Source organism: Phlebotomus papatasi, chromosome 2 (assembly GCF_024763615.1).
Source record: "Phlebotomus papatasi isolate M1 chromosome 2, Ppap_2.1, whole genome shotgun sequence".
NCBI lineage: Eukaryota > Metazoa > Arthropoda > Insecta > Diptera > Psychodidae > Phlebotomus > Phlebotomus papatasi.
The window spans coordinates 42,396,411-42,419,907 of NC_077223.1; the positions used below are offsets into that span (position 1 = coordinate 42,396,411).

At 33.7% G+C, this 23,497-nt stretch overlaps 4 protein-coding genes across 4 annotated transcripts in view; 1 reads left to right on the forward strand and 3 right to left on the reverse strand.

Moving 5' to 3' along the window:
* Positions 1 to 5,344: 5,344 nt before the first annotated feature.
* Positions 5,345 to 15,781, forward strand: LOC129801147 (uncharacterized). The gene is made up of 5 exons (XM_055845915.1): positions 5,345 to 5,457; positions 6,513 to 6,621; positions 14,638 to 14,715; positions 14,776 to 14,985; positions 15,044 to 15,781. The coding sequence occupies exons 1-5, from the start codon at positions 5,355 to 5,357 to the stop codon at positions 15,735 to 15,737; spliced, it is 1,194 nt and encodes a 397-aa protein (XP_055701890.1). The 5' UTR covers positions 5,345 to 5,354; the 3' UTR covers positions 15,738 to 15,781.
* LOC129801150 (development-specific 25 kDa protein-like) lies at positions 10,314 to 11,279 on the reverse strand. The gene is made up of 2 exons (XM_055845918.1): positions 10,579 to 11,279; positions 10,314 to 10,509 (listed from the first exon to the last, which is right to left on the reverse strand). The coding sequence occupies exons 1-2, from the start codon at positions 11,226 to 11,228 to the stop codon at positions 10,392 to 10,394; spliced, it is 768 nt and encodes a 255-aa protein (XP_055701893.1). The 5' UTR covers positions 11,229 to 11,279; the 3' UTR covers positions 10,314 to 10,391.
* On the reverse strand, positions 15,742 to 22,513 carry LOC129801149 (uncharacterized). Its single transcript, XM_055845917.1, has 3 exons — positions 22,453 to 22,513; positions 21,201 to 21,686; positions 15,742 to 16,095 (listed from the first exon to the last, which is right to left on the reverse strand). The coding sequence occupies exons 1-3, from the start codon at positions 22,499 to 22,501 to the stop codon at positions 15,770 to 15,772; spliced, it is 861 nt and encodes a 286-aa protein (XP_055701892.1). The 5' UTR covers positions 22,502 to 22,513; the 3' UTR covers positions 15,742 to 15,769.
* The window catches only part of LOC129801148 (ankyrin repeat domain-containing protein 27), a 28,905-nt gene continuing 27,558 nt past the window's right edge, over positions 22,151 to 23,497 (reverse strand). Inside the window, exon 4 of the mRNA XM_055845916.1 lies at positions 22,151 to 22,961. Coding sequence (XP_055701891.1) covers positions 22,806 to 22,961 — 156 coding nt within the window. The 3' untranslated portion in view covers positions 22,151 to 22,805. The remainder of the gene's footprint in view (positions 22,962 to 23,497) is intronic.

The window sequence follows — 23,497 nt, forward strand, 5'->3', positions numbered from 1 at the left end:
GGGCAATTGGGGCAAAATGTCATTAAAATTTTCGAGAGATTTGGTCGTTAAAATCATTTTAAATTAAACAAAAAGCGCTCAAATATAAAGAATCATGATAAAACAATAGGCACTACAGCGAATTTAAACAAATTTGCTTTAAAATCAAATGTAAAAATTCTCAACAAAATTTTGCGCCCGATTGAAAAAGAGCCGATTGAGCGAGAGTCTACTGTCAACATTTTTGAAAGATAGTGGTAAAGTATCCCATGTTTTGCATAAGGACCTCGATAGACCTGAGGATTAGCCGAGAGACGGCTTAATATATTAGAAATAATCGTCAAACTGGTCAAACTACATTTCTATCATTTTCCACTAAGTCGTCTCTCGGCTTAAGTCGTAAGTGTGTCTAGGGCATAACGCTCAAACTTGTGACTTCACTTGATACTACATAATTATCTCAAAAGAACTTGTGCATCACTTACAGCTTATTAGTTTACAACCGAATTAAATCGATTCATAAATCACTGAAAAGATCGTCCGAAGTAGCTTATTAGTAATACAATTAATTTTAGGATGAAAACTGCTTATCGGTTGATACCCGATTCAAAACCAATTGAAAGTGATTCAAACTTGCCATAAATTTCAAAACCTTTCTAACAAGACAAGCTTGACCTTATTAGGTTGAAAAATATGCTGTCTATTAGTCTTTTTAATCTTTGACCTTGAAAATATGTTATTAGGAATGTTTCAACGGTGTTTTCGTATATAGACAAAATTTTCACCTATACAATCTATAAACTAAGTAAATTTTTCTTCTGTAAATATAAGATGTTCCGGTGAAGTAAGAAAATTATTTGAGTATTAATTTAATGTGATCATGTTCATTGAGTTCAGTATATGAGACGGATCAATAGTTACGTAATACGGATATGTTCAAATCTTTTGGGGCGCAGTGTCAATCCGGTATCTTTAAAAGCACACCATGTAGCCTTGAATAATTCCTTTCTATTGATTTATTTTAAGTAAGAAGTTAAGACCTTTAATGTGATTTTCTAAATCAATTGGAACAAGTTGTAACTTAAGACTAAAGGCTTTGAATGTCTCTGACAAATATGATTTTCAATTGGTTATCAATCGGTAATAAATCGGTTAAATCCGTTGTTTTTAAATTGAAATTTAATCTACTCTGGATTATTTGCATATTTTATAATCATGTCGAATTGACTGTAAACCGGTAAATATAAAAAATGACATAGTGAAAAAACCATGCAGATAATGGTACTATTCCAAAGAAAAATGAAAAAGAAAAATCCTCTTCCAGGATATTTTTTTATCACTTTCCTGTTCTTAAGAGCTTTTGCATTATCGACTTTTCTTTGTATGGTTTCTGTCTCCACTATTTTTCCCAGTCCTTGCCGTATTCCAAAATCTTAAAACAATCATAATAAGAACCAATCAAAGTCGTTTATGTAAAAGTAGAGGGGAGACTGGGGCAAAAAGTCACAAACGGATATTTTATTTTTTACAAGCTATCCTTAGGAAATTTACTGCTCTACTACTTTGTGAAAGTCATTTTCCTCTATTTTGATAGAAAATACATTTATTGAGCTGTTTTCTAAAAGATAATTTTGTGACCATTCTCAAAAATGCTGGGGCAAATAGTACCAGATATGGGATATTATAACATTTTGATTTGCTTTATTACGGGCTTTCGTAAATTAAAAAAAATAGCTAGGTGACATGTTTTCATAGGAAATTTATTCCTCTACACCTTTCTAAAACACAGTTTTCTCTATCTGAACGAGAAAAGTGCTTTTCAAGCTATTTTAGAAAAAACACACAAGAGACAGCTAATCGTTTGACCAATGCAAACAAAAAGCGGTGAGACGCGAAAATGACGTTTCTTCTCGCCGTGAGACATCAGAAATTGCTTCGGTCACTTTTTGTTCCATACGTTTTGTTACTTTTTACCCCAAGTGGTCATTTTTAATAAAATCATTTCTGGAAAAAAGAATCTTTATAAAAAATTCTAAAATAGATAGTGGTTTCATATTCACAGAATCCAAATCATTTAGGAAATATTTACCAGGGCATCAATTTTGGAAAATAAGTAGGTCAAAATTGATATCTATTGTAAGGAAAACATTTCAAAAATAGGGCTGAAAATTTCGATATTTTTTATTTTCTGAATTCCTTGCTCGAATTCTAAGAAACTTACGACTTTGAAGAAGGTCTATTTAGGCCATCTATGGAAAAACAAATTCAGCCGCTATTTCTTTTATCTTGGAAGATATTGAATTTTCAAATTTTCAATTTGTGACTTTTTGCCCCAGTCTCCCCTACTTGAGATCTCTAAGTATATGAGTTAAAAGGATAAGGAACTTTCTGAGTTTTATACTTCGTTAAATGGAATTGGGGATCTACTTAATGAAATCGCGCACATTACCACAGAAATTACTCCTACCGTACCTATATATAAATAAAATCCTAAGTTGATCGAGTCTACGAACTACTTACACCACTAACTTCATGAATTGAACTAAATTGAATTCTGGAGGGTGTAGGATATCTGACTGACGCGCTTTAAGTATTCTGCAAAGCTTTGAAGCTTTGTCATCCCTTTTCACTATCTACAATTTGGACCAATATTACATTTTGAAATCATACTCAATCCCCACGGCTTTAAATGCACTTTTCTAACACATATGCCCCCATTCATTTTTTTTAAACTTCCCACGACTGTCACACAGGGAGGTTTCATCGGTTCACATGGAAAATGCATTTTGATGCATTGGTCAGTTTTCCATTAATCCAATGATAAATTATCAGTCATCAATCAATGTGACAAGTTTGCACACGGGATATTTATGAATTCATGGGGCTTTAAATGCATCCTCATATTGCACACACTCGGAAAATTTTACCAACCACCACAATATTGGCATAATGACAAAAGTTTTCCACGAAGCCACCATTGTTTGTTAGTATCTAATGATGAATTTTCCATGTAGCCAAACTCTATTTATGCGCTAATCTCGGTATTATTTTATAAAGTCACAACGGGCGCAAATTAAATTTAAATCAACTTCCGTGATAAATTCGTCGAGGTGGAATAATCAAATTTTCCTACCACGAGATGAGGAAACTTTTTACTTGCTAATACAAAATGCACGCCATTAAGGGGGTTTTTAAAAATTAATGTGGAACATCTGCGGATAATATTTTATTATTACTGTCAAGTTTTGTTGCAATTCCAAATCTTTTGAAAGCATTTGCGGAATCCGCTTCCCACCAGGTCTAATTTCTTTTCACTCAAATTACTCAAATACTCAAATACAAAAGGGTAAGTGTGCCAAATTTCGTCCGGCTTTATATTTCGGCCACCTTGAATGTTACTTCGGCCAAACAACTATATTAAATAAAATTAATCTTCGAATAGGCAATGAATTCTCGTTTCTTTTAAATATTTATTCTTTTCAGAATTAAAATTGTGCTGTAGAAATTTCGGTGTGGAAAAAGTCTTACAAAAAATGTGACACATCACTTCTGTTACTAAAAATCTTGTAGTTTGCAGTGAAGTATACAAATGATTTTTCTTTTAGGTTTTTTTATTAAAATTTATTATTGCACAGCACTTTTACGATTATTTTTATTTATGGTAATAGTGAATCGTCCTTCAAATTGCGAGTGAAATTTCCCAGCTGGATCATGCATTTTATGTAAAAAAAAAATAGATATTTCGTGAGAGTCTCTCCAGTTAAGTAATGTTTACTATTTTGGCAACATTTTATGCTTCAAAGCCGGAAATCGTCGGGAAATGGGATCTCTCAAGGAAAACTCATCAACTTTTCTCAACGCTTTCGGCTCAGGCTCCCGAGCCTTCATCAATGATCAAGTCTAATATAATATTTCTCTCCTGTGATTCGTTTATAATAAATCAACGTCAACACTATTGGTTTGATTATTAAGAACGAGTCTCAAGAGAGAAATATTAGACTTGATCATTGATGAAGGCTCGGAGTCTAAGCTGAAAGCTTTGAGAAAAGTTGATGAGTTTTCCTTGAGAGATCCCATTTCCCGACGATTTCCGGTTTTCCCCATCAATATTATTATCCTTACGTCGCGTCGGTTTTTGCTTCACAATTTTATGCTTCTCTAAAATTCTTATTTATTTTAGTTATTTTTCAATTTCTATGTCCTAAAATGCCCAAAGAAAAAAAAATATGATGTGAAAAAGGCGTTGGAAAAAGTCAGAAAAGGCAAGTCGCTCGCTACGGTAATCTGCGCGTAAATTTTGGATGCCAAGATCATCTCGTGAGGTCTTTAGAATAAATTACAAGGGAGATCTCAAGGATAAAGTAGTAAACTCAATATTAAGTTCGTTCCGCATGACGTTTTGAAAATTTCTATCCATGATTTCACAATATAGGTGGTCACAAACAAGGTGGCCGAAATTGCGCTCAAAGTGGCCGGAATATTATCCAAAGCAATGTCAATATTTTTAATTATTTTTAAACTTCAATTTAAATTTATTAAAATCAACTGCTTCTTAACATAAACTTTTGAAGCATACCTTACATACACACACGTACAATCATAAGGTCAGAAAGCGTTAACTTGCGTCCACCTTCTGAATCCACTGAAACCATTTCACTTTGTCAGACTTTCATCTCCGGTTTTCAGCGCTTTCTGACTTTTAGTAAATTGCCCTAGTATACCCAAAAATAACAGTTTAAAAAGTTACAATATAAGGTAAAGTACCCTTTAGTCGGCCGGTTCCTCAACTCGGCCAGTTGAATTATTTAACCAATTTTTTAACGTATTATAGTCAATTTCTATGAAATTTTCACTGATTTACGTTATATATAATATAATACACCTTATAATGTTAAAACGGTAAGACTATATTATAACAAATCTAAGTACATTGAATAAATAGTCGCACTGGCCGAGTTGAGAAACCAGCCGACTACAGGGTACTTTACCTTACCGATTAAAATGAGAAAATATTTATCATTAAAAAACACAGTGACAGCACAGTAAATATTTACGTAAAGCCTTATACTAACATAATTTATTCATACTAAATAATCCGCTTTCTCACTTCAATGTCTTTGTCTTTTGCGTTGGCACTGCAACTGATCCAACTAAAGACTTAATTAATTCAATGACGAGCTCTTGTCACCTTTCAACCTTGTTACCAGAATGGCATCATAAAAACCTTCCTTGTATGATTTGGTGAAGATTTTCTGCATCACTATTCCGCCTCTTTCATGGAACGGACAGAGATGCCTTTTCAGGTGAATTTTAATGAACTAATTCAGTAATTGAATTGCATTTGGAAGGCACCTGGTACGGGAAATGCCGATGCCATGACAACAACCGAGGAGCGCACCATCCTCATTGATGGTACCGAGAGTCTCTTGCTGCTAGAATTTTGCAACAGACACAACTGCACTCTGCTCATTTCCGAAGGTAAAATCTAATGTGTCATATTATATGAAAAGCCATTATCTTGCTTTGAACAATTCACCGTCCATAGTCGATTTATGAAAGTTTTCCATCTTAAGAGCCAATATTATGATGTCAATTCCAAGATTGTACACATTGCCATCAGAGTTATTGAAGGTACGAAGAATTTTCCATAGATAAATCATGTAATTGAAAACAAAATTATTTAAAATATTAAATGTTCGTCAATAAATAGCGTAGAAGTAAGGCGCTGTGAAGCACCTTTCAAATTTGGGCTTTTGGGTTTTATTTGCCCTACTTTGAAGTAGAACTACCTAGACATTATCATAATGCAAATTACTTTCACAATTGGGTTCTGGAACTAAATTATTATAGGAGTATTAGGGTAAGATCCAGTTCCATTTAGAAATAGGAGAAAAAACCGAATTTCAAAGGAGCTCAAATTTAAAGGTACCTCACTTTCTTTTAATAAGAAATCCCTTGAAATAATATAGAGATTTTAAGATTTTTCGTAAGTTCTTTTTTCTGTTTCCAAAATAATTTCACTATGAACTAGAAAAACCTAAAACTGAAAATAAAAAACTCCTAAAATATAGTTAACCATATCCTGTTATTAATTTCTAAATAATAATTAATATAAATTGTCTATAAATTATAACTTAAATTGAAAAAGAATATTGTACTACAACCAATATATGATAAAGAAATAGAAGACTAAAATGTTTAAAATGTATCTTTTTTCTAAAATTTACCCACTCTGTAACTCGTCAATGTGTTTGCAGTACGACAAACTAAGGGATAGATCATACAACTTTGAAGGATTTATAGATCAAACTCAACTCACTGCTGCGTTTGAAAATTCATTTATATTTTTTTAAAGCTCCTGTCTCCATCCATAATATACAGACGAATCGATCTTCAGAACAATTTAATTTTCTTTTAAATTGAATCGTCTTCGGAATATTTTCTGTATCATATTTTTCTGGATTTTCTTTTCCACTTCATGTATTAAATTTCATGGTTGAGGTAAAAAAAAATAAATAAAATTTTGCTTGCAGATGAAGAAGGACAATGGGGCGTAATTTATGAGAATCGCACTGGGAATGGACTCACTGGAGCTGTTGTGGAGAGAAGGGCCGAAGTGACAGTTGGAGCAATTTACATGTGGTAATTCTACACATCACAATTATTTTTGCAAAACGACTTTGAAATAATTATTATGGAAAAGTTCAGCACGTAACGTGAACAAGATGACAAATTAAATAGACAAATGAAACAACATAGGGATACTTGTGATAATATTTGACAAATTGGGAATTTTAATAATTTTAAGAGCTGTATAATGGCGTTATCACACTTGCACATTAAAATTTTAATGTGATTCACATTAATTGTCACTTGTGAGTGTCCAAATATGTTATTTGTGTCTTTGAGTCACTTAATATTTGGGGTTTTTCTATTTATTGATAAAGAAGTGGACTTGGCCTGCAAAAATAAGTTTAAATTTACCTAAAACATAAATATTTTTCACATTAAAAAAATTAAAGAGAAAATCGCATTAATTTTTCGCATTAATGCTATAAATCAATTTATATCAAATTTTGCGGGCCAAGTCTACCTTTTTATCAACAAATAGATCAAATTTTGAATATAAAATGATTCAAACACACAAATTACACATTTGGACTCTCACCAACGACAATTAATGTGAATCATATTAAAATTTTAATGTGAAAGTGTGATAACACAGTAAGACTCTTGAAAAAAATTTAAACTACCTCATTTTTACATAAAATTTACTTTATAAAGGCTGTCCGAAATTTTTTTTTTTTTTGATTTCTCGAAAATGTTTCATCCGATTTAGTCCTTTTCGGATATGTTTTAGAGCTTACCGCCGACATTTCGTCCATATACGAAAATGTCATTGACTAATTCCTAATAACGGGTGTTTTCTAGGTCAAAGGTTTAATTTTAAAGGCTCTAGAGAACGTATTTCTCAACCGAATAAGTTTTTGTTTGAGCACGTTAGAAAGGCTTTGGAACTTCTGCCAAGTCTGAACCTATCTAATTCGATTGTGACCCATTAATAACCTGGTTATAAATCGCTAGGTGATTTTTGACTCAAAATAATCAATATTATTACTCCGAAGTTAATCAAAGCGAGCAATTTTGTATAGTGTAGAGCGTATAATACAGCCTATTCGACACATGTCAACCCAGTCTATGGCCGTATCCCACCAATCCCAAACCTTTATTCCTTGAACACGCCCAACATCAACCATCCTTATGTGTGCTGAAGGTTGTTATATGATGCTCTTGTTGCTTATCGCAATTAACATCAATACTTCAATGAGTGAGCATCAGTCGCCGTGGACAGTTCACTCTCAGGAAGTTGAAATAAGGCTGCACGTGAGAGAAATCCGAAAAAGTTAAAATAACATTCCGGAAATGTTTATTTTACCCTGCAGTATTGATCCGAAATTGGTGTAAATATTACGCATTTTAGGTCTATTAGGGATTAAAGTTACCCTTTTTCATGTTAATTGTACCCTTAAAAAGATGTAAAATCAACATTACAAAATGTTGATATATTTTTACACCTAAAAAGTGTTAAAGTTATGAGGAAAAAAAGTTAATAGTACCCCTGTTTTTTCTCAGTGTGGCAGCCTCAGTTACCCAATTTTTCTTTAGATTTTGTATATTTATGTAGGTGAGCCCCATACACAATACAATAGCTTTTCAGTAAACAACGGATAATTATGAAACTTTTATATTTTCTACAATTATTCTACGGTTATAAATTAATAGAGAATTAATAATACCGCGAAGAACTTAATACTCCAAATAAAACTTGAAAGAGGATTCATTTCAGAAAAAGTGCGTCATCTTGCCTCCCTCCTCCCTACCGCACTGTCAATTAATTTCTGTTTATTTGCAGAAAGAGAAAGCCTCCAAAATACTATCAGTGATAACTCATATCATTGGAAAATTGCCCTATCGCGTATATTTTGGGCACGAACAATATTTGAAATTCAAAGGAAAATGTTCAAAATAGAAATCTTATCGGCAACTGATATAGTTTATCAGAGAATATGAGCAGCAATATATAGTATCTTAATTATATTAATAAATTGTTAATTGCTTCTGGGAAAGTCAACTTTCCCTAAAATAATATAAAGACGAGAAACTAGTCACATTTTATATTATATAAATGGCATCTTGTATCAGTATAGATTTTTTTATGTTTTCAGGATCTTGCATATATCGTCGGTTGAATCAGCAACTGCGTTAACTACATTTGCTTTGTGTCTGCAGGCACAAAGCAAATGAAGTTAGCACAGTTGCTGATCCAACCGACGATATTTAAAGTTCCACTACGGACTAAATTTCTAATTCAATAAAAATGTTCAATTCTCGTAAAAGAACTTTTTAAATCTTAATTTGCCGATTTTTACTAAAACTGAGAGATTTTAACAACAGAGTTTTCTTTTTGTTTATTTTTTTTACTTTCTTATTTAGGTTACTGCAACGTCCCTAGGACCCAGGTTCTTGAATTCACTAACAAAATGACAATGTCATATGACAAATTCTGGTTTAACAGGACAAGATTAAGACTCAATGAGCATCGAAAGGTTATTGCATGGAGTTCTATGAAGCTCTTTGTAACTAACAGGGCATGACATTTCCTATGCTTCCCGTATATTTCTAGCGAGCCGAAAAAACTTTTGAGTTTATTAACTATTTTCTGTCATTGTAGAATGAATTAGCAAAACATACTAATACGAAATAAAAGCCAATTTAATAATGAAGAGGCAACCGAAAACCCTAAATTGGCAACCTACGTAGTTTTGGAGATATCTCGTGAAATGTGTACGAAAACAGGGAAAAAATTACACTAAAACCGGTCGTATTTTTCAGAGCTAATGTGACCCCCTTGGTAACTAACATGAATTCGATTTTCGATAGGTATTTGCTGAATTTACTACATAAAAAATTCAATTTGTCATATGACATTGTCATACTGTTACAGAATTCCCCTACTGGTGATTTTCCGAAACTTCTAGAATCGTAACACTGGCCGCTGTCAAAAAGTCCGTCATATCGGAGGGTCCTTGCGAGTTTTCGTAACAATCTTGCTTTTCAGTGGTCTAGGTGAATATTTCGTCCAAACATACCTATGACCTAAAAAACCCACCATCTTGAATTTTTGAGGGAAAAAGTTTAATTATGTGAAGGGCCTATTTTTCAAGAGATTTGATTAAATTTTGATTTTTTGAAATAGTCTTGAAATTTCCAATCCGACTACATCGGTCACAATCGGTAATGAATCTGTAAAATATCTGTTAATTTAAAGAGATTATTAATTAGGGTTGTAAAGACAGCTGTTCGGCAGGGAATGCTTACTAGCCTTCATCAAGATATTAAAATTTATTTAATGTATCTATAATAATGCTAGAAATATTATGTTTTTCATTAATTTACCATTTTATATGAAGATAGGTGTTCAAATTTCCTATCCCAAGTGGTACGATGTATGGTGCCAATAAGTCCTGACATGAGTACTTAAACTTCCAATAAGTGTACCTTCGACCCTATATCGCAAAATTTATCCAATTAAGCGTACTGTTGTTAAGTCCACATTATCATGACCAATTTTAACCGACTCACGATCTTTCGAAGTAACCCAAAGTAACATAAATATTTTAATTGAATTTCGAAAATTAGATAGTATGTAAGCTGTTCATTATTTTTTTAAGGTTATCTAACTTTTTTTTTAATTCTAAACCTTCCAAATTATTTAAAACATGAATGCTTTATATCTGTTTGGCAAAATATTTCAAAATATAAAAATTTCATTATTTTTTTTGGCTTTTAATAATCTGTTTTATTTATAACTTGGTTTTTGTGGGACCATAAAAAATATTACAAAATGCGGCCTAGTACTTCAATTTAGGGAATGTTTGTTCCCTCCATTCGCTGTCTTCGATCACCCATACGCTTCCATTCTTAGCTTCGTCTAAAAGTCTCACAAGACCAACAGCAATAACTTCAGGGCTGAAAAAAAATATTTGAAAAAGAATCATTAAAACGTATAGTTATAAAGAAAATATTTTAACTTATTACGTTTGTTTCTTTATATTGGCATCCTTCATCATTTTGAGCTTCTCTTCGCCAAAATTAAAATAAAATCCTGGCTTTCTAGCATTCTTGTACAAAGGAGTAGCTGTAAATCCTGGACAAATGCAAATAAACTTGATGCCCATATTGTCATTTCCAAAAGACACTGATCTATGAAAAGCAATGATCGCATGCTTTGTAGCACTATAAGTAGGAATAACACTTGCTGGGTCGAGTCCTAAGATGGAGGATATGTTGACAATCACACCACCGTGTCCTTTAACGTCCTTCCTCATATTTTCAATTGCTCGGAAAGTGGATCCAATTACACCACCAAGATTAACATTGATCATTTTTACATAATCACTCTCATCTAAGATCCCAGCACAATTTATAACGATGTCTAATGTACCGAGATCCTTCGCAATGGCTTCGTAGCATTGCTTAATTTCTTCATCAACGGCAACATTAACCATAAAATATTTGATACTAATTTTTGGATATTGTTCCTTCCAATTGTCTATGCATTCAGGTTTTGAATGAATATCAAGCACAACTAATGTTTTAAGATTGTTTTTGAGCAATTCCTGTGCAATTGCGTAACCTATGCCACTGCAGGCTCCTGTTACCAACACTGCCTTATCACAGAGAGACATTTTTTCTAAAAATATTGATTAACTTCATCAACGACTAGGGCGAAACTGTCTAATTTTATTGCTCGTTCTCTTATGAACTTCACTCAACACTCAACGCGAGGCTTAAGATAATTTTGCAAGATACAGCAGACAGCTTAAATTTAAAGCAACATAGGGGAACGTCGAGCACTCTCATGAACTATTGTGGAGTATTTTTTGAATAGATTGTTTTTCGATAATAATTCTTATAAAATGCTAATTAATAGTATCTTATTTGCCATCTACTAGACTTATGTGAAAAGTTATCGATACAATTTAAATTAAATAAAAATATATGTAGGACAACTACGGATAACTATTACTCTTTAAAAGTACAAAATGTTTTCGCTCAATACAAAATCGAACTTTTTCAGCACTTATTAGAACCTTGAAAACACTTAAACTCTCATACCTGTGTTCCCCTGCAATTATTTAGCTATCAAGTATTTGCAAAAAATAAATATATTTCTTATCAGTGACTGCTAAAATCCTGAAAGAGAAAATCCTGTATCTGTTGAAATCTCGAATGATCAAAATGCAGAAAAGGACCAATCTATACGGAAGATAATAAATAAAAGTGCCCATGCTTCGTACGATCCCAAGCTTCCGAATGACTAATTTTTTCCTATGTTTCTCAATAAATGTAATTCAAAGCACCCATATTTTAAAAACCCGGGGGTAGTAGGAAGCATGGGCGCTTTCCCCTAATTGATATAGTTTTCCAAAATACCGAAAGTTACCCTTTGCCTCCAGCAAGCCCGGGGACAATCGTAGGCCTATGATATTTTTAATAATTCGGGATTATGGCTTTCGGAGTTTTGGCGTTCGGGATTTTGAATATTCGAGATTTTGACTGATTCAGAATATGGCTTTTACAGATTTTGACCCATTCGGGATTTGGGTTTTCGGGATTTCGACCCATTCCGGATTTTGACTTTTCGAGATATTATTATTATTATTTATTAATTTCTCAAACAAATAGGGTTCGCTCCTTTTACAATGTTTGTCAAAAGAATAAAAAAAGGAAAAAAAAATATTAATAAAATTTAAGTAAGTGGATATAAGGTAAAGACAATATTAGAAAAAAAAAATAAAAGTAAATTAAATTATTAGGACTGAGATTGGAAGTAGCCTGTTATTCCGTCAACGGATAGTCTGGCAATGCCTATATATGAATTATATAAAACTATCCCTTTGAAAAAAGTCGTGCGAGAGAGCTGATTCGAGCTAGCTCTAGGAACTAAGAGTCCGCGGACCCTGGCAGCCCCAAGAATCAGGAGTGAGGCTAAGTATTGCGGTCTCCCAGAAATTATTAAACGGAAAAAGAATAACACCGCTCTCAGACGGAGAAGTGACAGGAGATCACAACCCACCAGGATATTACGATGCTCAGAGATATGATCACGGATCATGGCCGAGGCCACAAACGTACCTGACACAACCGTGGAAGGTTACGGATAGCCTCCGCAGCGTCTCACAATCCGCTGCGAAGAACAGTTCAGCCCCGTAGGTTATTGATATGGGTATAAGCAACGCCTTAACCAAAAGTAGTCGAGTATTTTTTGGCGTGAGCTCACGATACCTACGAAGCGTCCGCAGAGTACAATAAACTCTTTGGTTGATATGAGAAATGTGATCTGACCAGGAGAAGGACGAACTGAAGATGACGCCGAGATTGCGTGCTTTCTCAACAAACGGAATGGATTCCCCGTAGATTGTGAGAGGTGGAATCGGACCACACACAGGCCTTTTAGATATTATAAGGGCCTGTGACTTAGAGATATCGGCAAATTCGGAATTTAGCCTTTCGGGATTTTGACCGGGACCCATTTCTTACAAAGATTTTACTGACGATAAATATTTTTTTGCTGAGTAGAAAGATTCAGTTTTTTGAATATACATGTAATTCAGTATAAATAGGTTTATAATAAAAGATTTTGACTCAAATCTGTGACATTGATATTGAAAGTTGTGAAATACATGTTTTATTTTAAGATTACTGCCGTAAAATACGTAAACTTAACGAACGAAATGTCCACTCTAAGATGAATGAGTTTAATATGGGGGGAGGCTGAATTAAGTTTAGGAGTCCATAAATTTGCTGTTTTTGCAATTTATTTTTCTATTATTTTTAATTTTATTTTATTTCATTTTTTATTTATTTATTTACTTTTTTTGAGAAGAAGGAAACGACTAAGTTTTATGAAATTATCGGCAAATTTTTATATATATTTAAAGGGCTAAATTTTTTTTTCAAAGAAAATGATCTAAAATATTGCAATTTTCATAAGTGTATTTCTAGGTAAACCAAGAAACAAAGGGGAAAATCGTCAAACTCGAAATTTTTAACTGGTTTTATAAAATGTGTGTTTTAGGGCAAAATTTTGACTTCAACATGCTATGAAAAAGTATTTTAAAAAATAACTTCAAGACAATAAATCTGAAAAAATAAACCCTAACTCCTTTGAATCGGTTCAAATGGTTTTTTTTTTGCTTTTTTCCGCTAATTCAAAGAAACTGTAAAAATAGTATAAACTGGAATAACACTCCATAGAGTTTTGAACGTACGCTCAAAAGCTTTTGCAAATTTACTCGGCGATCCTTTACTTCCGTCTCAGTATCTTCGAAAACATTTTTATCTCACGTTTTAAGTAATAAAATATATCGCTTTTTTTAACCTAGGCACCCCCTAAATTACATAATTACAATTCATTATAACTTTGGTACACATTTTCTAGAATGATAATTTCTTTAGTAATTTTTGATTTTGAAATACATTTGTGTCTTATGAAGCAATTTATTCGCTACTAAATCAAAGCACCAAAAGACCATGCTGAAAAATAATTCACTGAGAGTTCTATCTGTTTAAAAATACTATTAATATGATCTCTAAAAAATATGTTAAAGATCCAAATTATCTGCAAGAACCACTAGAACTTTTATAATAAATATTTATTAGAATCAGATATTTTTAACATTGGTGTATTATAACCCAATAATAAAACTAACTAATTTTATAATAGATAATCTTAACCAATAATTTTTTCTACATACAACCTACTATAGTCGGGCACTCAATGTGTCAAGTGGTAGAGCACTCGATCTATGATGCAAGTGTCCCGGGTTCGAATCCCCTTTAGGTCACCAGGAATTTTTCTAGTGTTAAAGGTGTTCGAAATAAATCCAGTGGGCTTCACTGCACTTGATTTCACGGATCAGCGGCCTGCCAATCTCATACCGTATAAGAAAAATAGTAATGGATGTTCCGAACTCCCCTTGCGGGAAGGCCTAAGTTTTTCTATGGAATGTTGCCTATAGAATTATTATTATAACCTACTATAGTCGCTTTTTATTCATAATATATAATTTTTATAATATTTTGTAATTACAGGTTCTACGAATCTACTTTTCTCAGTCTTTCAACAATTATTTCTCGTACCGGAATCACTTGTATTGTACCTAGACCGGCGTAAGTTACCTAAAAAAATGTTTTTTATGATTATAAATTTTAATAGCAAAATTTTTCCAGACTGCTTCCTGGTTGGCTGACACCAATCCTTCCATTTTCTGGAAAACTCTGGATGGCTGTTTTAGCATCACTCATCGTGGGAATAATTATCTTACGATTTATTGCTAATTACCGTTCATCTGCAATTGTCCATTCATCAGCTAATCACACCTTTGTTGATTCAGTTGCCACAATGATGGGAATTTATGTTCTTCAACCGACAAAATTCATGTGAGTTTTTATGGAAAATTCCCTAATGATTTTCTAATAAACTAATTTATTTCCTCAGTGACAGAAAATTTGTTGAAAGGACATTATTTGGATGTCTCCTGGTGACTGGATGGTTTATTGGGAACATCTATGGAAGTGGATTGTCAAGTGTTATGACTATTCGTAGGTATCTGGCACCAATTGATACACCTCTTCAACTGGCTGAAAGTAATATGGAATGGTCAGCTACTCATGATGCCTGGATTTTCTCAATACAGTCAGCTACTCATCCTGTTCTTATGACTCTTGTGCACAACTTTCACATTCGAAACCACGAAGAACTAAGATGGAGATCAATCAAGGGGGACATTGGATTCTCAATCGAAAGACTCCAGTATGGGCATTTTGCTATTGGTGAATATATTCAAGAGGACGTTCTTGACAATTATCAGATCATGATTGAGGATATCTACTGGGAGTACTGTGTAGCAATGAGTTATAAAACTTGGTCCCTGATGCCCAGCTTCGATCTTCTAGTGATGCAAGTCGCAGAATCTGGTATTCAGAAATACTGGGAATTGATGGTAGTCCAGAGACACCTCAACAACAAAGTTCAGTTAGGAGTTGCACAATCCCGACATCACGACAATATTGGACCAATACCTCTCGCACCATCCCATATCCTGGGTCTTTTTGCTGTTTGGGGCTTTGGATTGACTCTGGCAACTATTGTTTTTATCATTGAGATATCTTGCTGTAGAAACAAAAGATAATGTGTAACATGTAAAGTTAGACTATTTATTCTTTAAAAAATAGAACAAATACAAATAAAAGCAAAGGCACTGAAGATTAATTGAAGACTAATAGTTGAAATGTACGAACTCGAATCATCGTAAGATTCTTCTCTAAAATCATCTCCGTAATCAGCATTCTTTGCCGTAGTCGTAGTATGACCCGCTAGAACGACAGTTGATCGCTTGAGACTGAAATCTGTACCAGGAATTGTAAGAATGCAGTCCACTGGAGTAGGTGTATCAAGTTTCATCCTGGAAATTTTCCCCACGACAGACACATCATAGAGTCCTTTGTCGGTTCGCCTGACATTTCCATATGTTCTCCGGATAGTTTCGCCTATAACAAAGAGAAATTCTTATACTAATCGTAACAGTTTTAACCCATTTAAAATCTCAACAATTTGTAATAATTCGCGAGGAATTTTTCTTAACAAGAATTAAACTTAAAAGCTTATCTCGGACCACTACTGTAAAAGCGGACAAGAGAAAAAAAAGTAACAGAGAATCCTCCCAACGAAAATACGGTAAGTTGCCTTAATGCTCTTCAGAGTGTTTCTTTTTTCTCTTAATTAATGTTAAGCGGTATTATACTCCTCTAGTTATGTTCCTGTTCACGGGAATACCTAACATCTTCTTTAATATGATTTTGCTTCGGAATAAGATAAAAGGGATAAAAGTGATACCAAAAAATGTACGGAACAATCCTCATATTTTCATTCATTCTTTTCATTCATTCATTTTCAACCGCTTATCACTATTGGGGTCTTGGGCCCATGAGACAAGCAATACACGCTTGTCAATCCTCCGCCACTTCAGGAAGATGTTCAGGTTCGATCCCAAGGCGTTCCAAGGCAAGATTCTGAATTTGATTCAGCCACCTTGTCCTAGGTCTTCCTCGAGGTCGACGCCTTCTCACAATGGATTGCATAGCTTTTCTGGGGAATCTTTTATCCTCATATTTTCATATCCCGAAATTACCGGTTTTAAATATCTAAAGCTCAGAAAGGTTTAAAACATTAAAACCATAAAGAATTGAAAAACAAATCAAATTTTGCTAGTCCATAATCCCTGATTAAGAAACATACAAGCAACTATTGTACACTTATAATCTTTCAATATTATTTTATCTACGGGGACTAGCTATAAAAATGTAATATTCTTATATAATGGGCTACATTAATTTAAAACATATTGAAAAAAAGAAATTGTTCGAAGCTTGAGTTTTCCGAAAGTAGCGCTCTGAGAATCCTACACGAATTAGGGAATATCATGTTCAAGTTAAAATTCCCAGCCAATTTTGAGTCCCTTTTAGAAGTTACTTAGAATCACAAAGTCTAAAAATTTTGATTTTTAAGCAGGAAAAACTTTGTCAAGTATCGTAAAAAAAACTAAAAATCATTTTATTCTTTCTTTTAAAACATGTGACACATTTTTTGCGAAATATAATTCGTTAATAGTTACAAATAATTTTTAGAAATAATTGAATTTTAAGCTATTTAGGGGGAGGTGGGCCTAGATTGATATTCGATTTTTCGCATATCAAATATCAATATCATATTTCTCAAGGGAAAAGAATTTTTATAAGTAGCACAGGCTCTTCACAGAAGTCCTAGAATGCCTAGAACATGGTAATGATGATTCTCGATCTGGACATCAAAAACCAATGAAAATGTCGAAGTAGTGAAGACATTTTTTATAGAAAATTGTGGAATCGCTATTAAAGAAGTGTTTGAGCTTATCGGCATATCAGTGCGTTTATTCCATCCAATTCTTTTTAGATGTTTTGGGCATGAAACATGTGGTAGAGAAGTTTGCTCGGAAAGCTTCTTTATACAAGCGCCTGGCAAGTTGGCCTTAGTATATGAAGCTATTTGAAGCCAATTCCTAAATTGATCTCGGACTCAGCTCACAGTGCTCCAAGGAAAAAATTTATTTAAACAAAAATTTAGTATATTTATTCCTCCATACGGAAAGGCATCTTATAATACGGAAAAACTTCTTTTTCTTTAAATATTTAGCATAACGATCACGAGTGCAGAAAAATTCCCATACGCATTTGTATGTGAAAGTAAGAAATTGGCTTCAAATTTGAAGGCCACTCGCCGGGGAATAGTTTTTATACATCCCTGTTTGTTCGTGATTTTTTGGCCAAAAACAAGGTCTCAATTATACCTCCGTCATTGTTTTTACTAGAATTGATCCCTAGAGACATTTTCCTATTCATAGAACTGAAAAGCCGAAACGGGAACGGGTGGTAGGTTCCAGTGCCGGATACAAGGTGAAAGGCCTAGACAGTAAAATGGGTTAAGGTGGGCCCAAAGATACTAAGATCGAATTTGTGAATACAAAATTGTATATACATAGATTGAGTTTCCCATCAATCAGGATTAATAAGAGACTCTATTTTAGTGTTAAGGGTGTAGCCAAGATTTTAGTAAGAGGAATTATCATATTGGATAATTATCTCCAAAAGAAAGGTTTTTCGAACGCAAAATAGAGTTTTCTCGAAAATTTGCAGCAATAAGTCCAATTTTTACGTATTTTACTTTATTAAAAAATCAATAAAATCTTTAATAAAGACATTTAGGAAAACTAAATCCACTCTTATGCCCTAGACACACTTACGACTAAAGTCCAGAGACTACTAAGTTAGTTTATAGCCAAGTCAGTTCCTGACACACTACGAACGAGGATTAGCGTTCATTGGTATCCACAAAACATAACTTTCCTGGGTTTTTATGCAGATATTTCTACTGCAATGCACTAATACTCCTCTGAAAGTGAAACTATTTGTAATATCATGTCTCAGTACACGTCCAATAATTATTGTTAATTACAACTATTTGTGAGGTGGAAGCTAACTCGCGACTTAAGCCAATTTAGGCGATTGTAGTGAATAATTCTTGTTGTTATACTTGAATTGTGAAGTAAATTTAAAATTAGTTTCATTTTCAAAGGAGTGCTAGTACATTTCAGTAGAAATATCTGCAGAAAACCCACGAAAGTTATGTTTTGTGAGTGTCAGAAAATGCTAAGCCTCGTTTGTAGTGTGTCAGGAACTGACTTGGCTATGAACGAGCTTAGTCGTCTCTGGACTTTAGTCGTAAGTGTGTCCAGGACATTATAAGAACTGTTTTTCGAGGAAACTGTTTTTGTACTGCTCGAACTCAAAGAGAGGGCAGTTACATAATCGACTTTTTTTCAACTTGTCACTGTTCTCTAGCTTAAACGGTAAGAGATATCGACTTCCAGTCTTCGATGGCCCCCAATAAAAAAACAAAATCTCTCGACGTTTGCTTTTCCCCCTCTCCACCCCCTCTATCCCCTCTATCCCCACCAAAAACCATGTTTTTTTGTTTTTCTCAAAATTGGTCCATGCTTTTTCAGTGATTTTCGGATATGTCTTAGAGCTAATCCAGGCGAACATTTCGTCCAACATACCTATGACCGGAAAATTCGCCATTTTGAATTATTGAAGGTCAAATGTCAACCACTTGGGAGGCTCATTTTTCAACCCATTTGGTTAAATTTGGATTTTTTGGAAAGGTATTGCAATTTCGAATATGGCTGCATCGGTCTTTATCGGTAGTGAACCGGTTAACTATCGATTTTTTGATTTTCAAATGCTTTTGTGATTTATTAATCAATTTGATCTCTAGTAGATCAGTGATACCAAAACATTATGCAAAAAAAATAATTCACGGTGAGCTCTATCTCGAGAGTTCAAGCATTCCGTTTATTTTATTTCTGCCATTATTTTTATGGATTTAGACAAAAGGGTAGAAAAACGTTCTCATCGATCTGGAAAGCTTTTTTTTAGAAAAAAATTATATTAGAAGGTTTTGAAAATGATGTCTAAAAACGATATTTCTGGACATTTTAGGCTTTTCGACTCTTTATCGACATAAGTCTTATTTTAATTCGATTTTGATGATTTTAAGTGGTTCAGATAGTTCATAAACAGTCTTCAAATAGTTTTTCAAAAGTAAATATTAGCCAACTTTAGTTTTTCTTTATCGAAACTACTTTAGGAAGATTTTAGCCAGATTTCCGTTTAAAATACACCATCAAACCCAGGCGCCCATCAAGCCCAAGAAAAAGTGAAGATATTTTTCATTTTCCTTGTAAAAATTTTGAAGCTATTGCACCGTGACTTCAACAAATTTCCTCGTAGTTCTTGTATTATTTCGGCGAGCATTATGAAATATGTAGTTTTAGATAGCTTTTAATGCACGATTTCGAGATATATCGGAGTGATAAGTTAATTCTCTTTAGGAAAAAACTTGTCAATAGTCTTCAGTGCCTCTATGCAAAAACGTATGGGAAAATGAGATATCGATAGGCCCCTGATCAAACCACTATTGCATCGTTTTTTTATGATCCCATTTATTTGCAAAGACAAGAACAGTTCCTCAAGAAAGTGTGTAAAACTTCTAAAATATCTTCAAAATGGGCTATATTTGGTGGAAATTGCGATAAAGAAAAGAAGTGTTCTTTTTGATGTGTTTTAAATTAAAAATTTAAACAAGAAAAATTTAATCCAAGACAACATTGTGACTTTTTTTGAGAAAACCCAATTTTGAAAAATTAAAAAAAAAGTCTGATTCGTTCGCTATGCACCTCTTCAGCGTATAATTAAAATAGAATAAATAGTAAAGTCGAACATTAAAACTTGTAATATCCAAGGGACCGAATGGATAATTTAAGTGATATAAAGAACAAAAGATGATATTACTATACTCCTATATGCAGCAGGTAAGAAAAAAATTTCTCTTGATTTTCATTTAAAAAATTTAATTTTTGTGTGATTGTTATATACTGATACACGTTTGTAAAGTCCACACATTTTTGTGTGTAGAAACGATTTTAGTTATGGCGTGTGTATTTGGTCAAACAAAAACCGCTTTGGGGCATTTTGGGAAAGCACAATATCTTTTGTCAAGGGAGAGGATGAGCAGAATACTTCAAATTAGATGAAACCGAAGGAATTCAGAAGATTTTCAAGACGTTCAAGACATCTTTGAGACTTCACTTGCCTCCCTGAACTATTAGTTATCCCCTAACAATAAGTAATTCAAATATTGAATATCTGATATCTGATAGCCAAATTGTCCCAATTGAATGATTAAATTAGGAAATTAAATACCACATGGAGCTTGTCGTTCCACTAGGGTTAAATTTCTCCATTTTACAACCCCACGTTCATACAAATATTTTAACAGAGCTTTTTCTTTACCTGATTTCTTATTATTATCACCTTTAGAAGTATAATAAATTAGTCGTTAGCAATAAATGCTGAACTTAGAACTGTCATATTGAGAAAACGAAGAGATAAACATAAAAATAAGAACATACTGAAGCACAAAACAAAAGCTTGACTTTGAAGAACTTCCTTGTAGGTCCTTTTAATTAATTTACAAAGATTGATTAGTAAAGACTCACCGTTTCGGAATTGAAGGCTAAGCTGAGGTTCAGGATATGCATCATCAGCTTCACAAGTGACTTCCGCCTCCTCTTCATTCTCAGTTTCTGCCTCTTTCTTCTCCCTGATGGAAAGTTCCTCTGGCGGTACGACAATCTGCAAAATGGAAGATTTTCTGGCACTGCTCTGGAAAGAATCCACAACGCATGTGTACTCCCCAGACATATTCCATGTGGGTTTGGCAATCACGAGAGCCCTATGAGCCTTTTCGGGTTCCGTAGAAGCCTCGTGCTTCTCATCAATACGATTCCGCATTACGTTTAGCGAATATGGTCGAGATCCTGGAATCCACTGATACACTTGTTGCTCGTTCAGCAGCCACTTCACCACCAATTTTGTCTCATCCGGTGCCAATTCATACACACAGTCCAGCATCAAGGGATCACCGTTGACGACATGCGTTGCTGGCACGCGCAGATCGGTGATATTGACGGCCGAGCAGGTGCCTGCAATACGCGAAAATAAAACGCGGGCATCGTCTGATTTATTTCCGGAATGGAAAGCGCGTGATCTCACTGATGCTATTGCGTAATATCAAAGTGTTTTTAATTCTTCAAGGAAAATTTGGCGGGAAATCTGTGACAAATGATTTCAATTGCAAAAATCAACAAATCAATTGCTCGATGAAAGATTTAGAGACTCTGAGCAATTTTACAAAACTAAACAAATCTTGAATTAATTATTATTACAAAGCAAAATTTTCTCAATTTTAATTTCAACTAAAATTGATAAAATAAATGGAATTTAAGAAAAGAACATTAATGTCTTTTATCAAAAACTTATTTCGAATGCTGCTAAATGTTTGGCCTCTCAGAATTGAAAGATTTCAACACTTTAAACTTTTTTGGGTCATTTGAAAAAAACCTGAGTTCAAAAGGAATTAGTAAACAGACCAAAGAGTAAAACAATCTTTTAGAATAATTTCACACATTGTATATTTATAGTCCATCAACTTTTGTAATTTACATGATCTCAAAACACTTCAAAATGTCATGAAAATCGTTTTACAGCCACCACGGCATTTCTCAATTGTTTGCAACATTAGATGCCACACTTGAATTACAAATTTTTATTTTTAGAAATAGACAAATAATTCCACTTTTTGGCCTAAACAACTTTAACAATAACAGTTTTTCTGCAAATTTTCACTCCTCATGAAAGGATAATTTACTACAATTTTTTTTTTCAGTTTCAACTTTTAGCAATAATTACCTGCAACGAAGAGCCAAAATGTGAAAAATTTTATCAAAATCTTATCCATTTTTTTTTCTCCTGGACCACTCTTTGATTTGTCACAGGAAAAAGGCAGAGAAACGAAAAACTTTTACTCCTTTTCACAACAGATCTAACTTAAGGTGGACGTCGATACTAACTGAGTGTCCCTTCCTAAACGTTCTTCTCCACTCCACAAAATCACAAGATCGTATGTGGTTTAAATATAGATCAAGTTTAACAAATCGACCAGATGCTTTTGGGTCATCTGCGGAACAACACGAGGGTTATAAATAGATTCAAAATTTGCCTGTTTGATCGCGAATGAGTCTCGATTTTGGCTTGGTGTGTCCTCAATGCACTCTCACTTTCCGAATGACAAACACCGTAATCACAGCTACAACCGGAACTGAATAGACCAGGTACTTCCTCCATCTCTCCTTTATGCGCTTTCGCCTGAGAGCTTCATGATCAATGTTGAGAATGGGTTTGGGATTGAAGGATTGAATCTGGAAAGACACAGAGAGAGATCACCACAAAAATGAGCGTCAAAACACTGAAAATTCTTGGCACTCATTCTAGCCAATTTGTCAACGTTTTGTGAATTGTGTGCCAAAATCACCTCGCGGGGCAACATTTTGACTTTTTCAAGACACTGATCGGGCACACTGGGAGATCATAAAAATATGAAAAAAGAGATGACAAAGTAGAAAAAGCTTTGCAAAATACTTGAGCTTAAAATTATGAAAATATGAAATATTTCCTTTATTATCCTCTAACTTCCCCTTTTTTAGGATAAAAATTTTTTAAACCCAGATAAAAATCTCGAAACAGATGAAGAAGTATCAAAACCACAATAATAGATTAACGTCGTTTCAAAAGAGATGGTAAAATTGCAGAGCGGAATACTTCAAAGATTTACCAATATGAAATGGAAAATGAATCACGTGTAAAATGTAAAACATAAAGCTTCATAAAAAGTTTATTACACTGCTCGCACTCCGAAGAAAGAACCATATTTCTCTATTTTTAACCCCTCGAAATT

What these genes read in the sequence shown, in the direction of transcription:
- LOC129801147 (XM_055845915.1), top strand. Translation starts at nt 5,355, where the DNA reads ATGACAACAACCGAGGAGCGCACCATCCTCATTGATGGTACCGAGAGT. An exon ending in CACTCTGCTCATTTCCGAAG is followed by an intron (nt 5,458 to 6,512) that starts GTAAAATCTAAT and finishes TTTTGCTTGCAG; the next exon opens with ATGAAGAAGGACAATGGGGC. An exon ending in GTTGGAGCAATTTACATGTG is followed by an intron (nt 6,622 to 14,637) that starts GTAATTCTACAC and finishes TTGTAATTACAG; the next exon opens with GTTCTACGAATCTACTTTTC.
- LOC129801150 (XM_055845918.1), bottom strand. Translation starts at nt 11,228, where the DNA reads ATGTCTCTCTGTGATAAGGCAGTGTTGGTAACAGGAGCCTGCAGTGGC. An exon ending in GCCAATATAAAGAAACAAAC is followed by an intron (nt 10,510 to 10,578) that starts GTAATAAGTTAA and finishes ATTTTTTTTCAG; the next exon opens with CCCTGAAGTTATTGCTGTTG.
- LOC129801149 (XM_055845917.1), bottom strand. Translation starts at nt 22,501, where the DNA reads ATGGATAAGATTTTGATAAAATTTTTCACATTTTGGCTCTTCGTTGCA. An exon ending in ATTTTGGCTCTTCGTTGCAG is followed by an intron (nt 21,687 to 22,452) that starts GTAATTATTGCT and finishes CGCGTATTGCAG; the next exon opens with GCACCTGCTCGGCCGTCAAT. An exon ending in TAGCCTTCAATTCCGAAACG is followed by an intron (nt 16,096 to 21,200) that starts GTGAGTCTTTAC and finishes TCTTTGTTATAG; the next exon opens with GCGAAACTATCCGGAGAACA.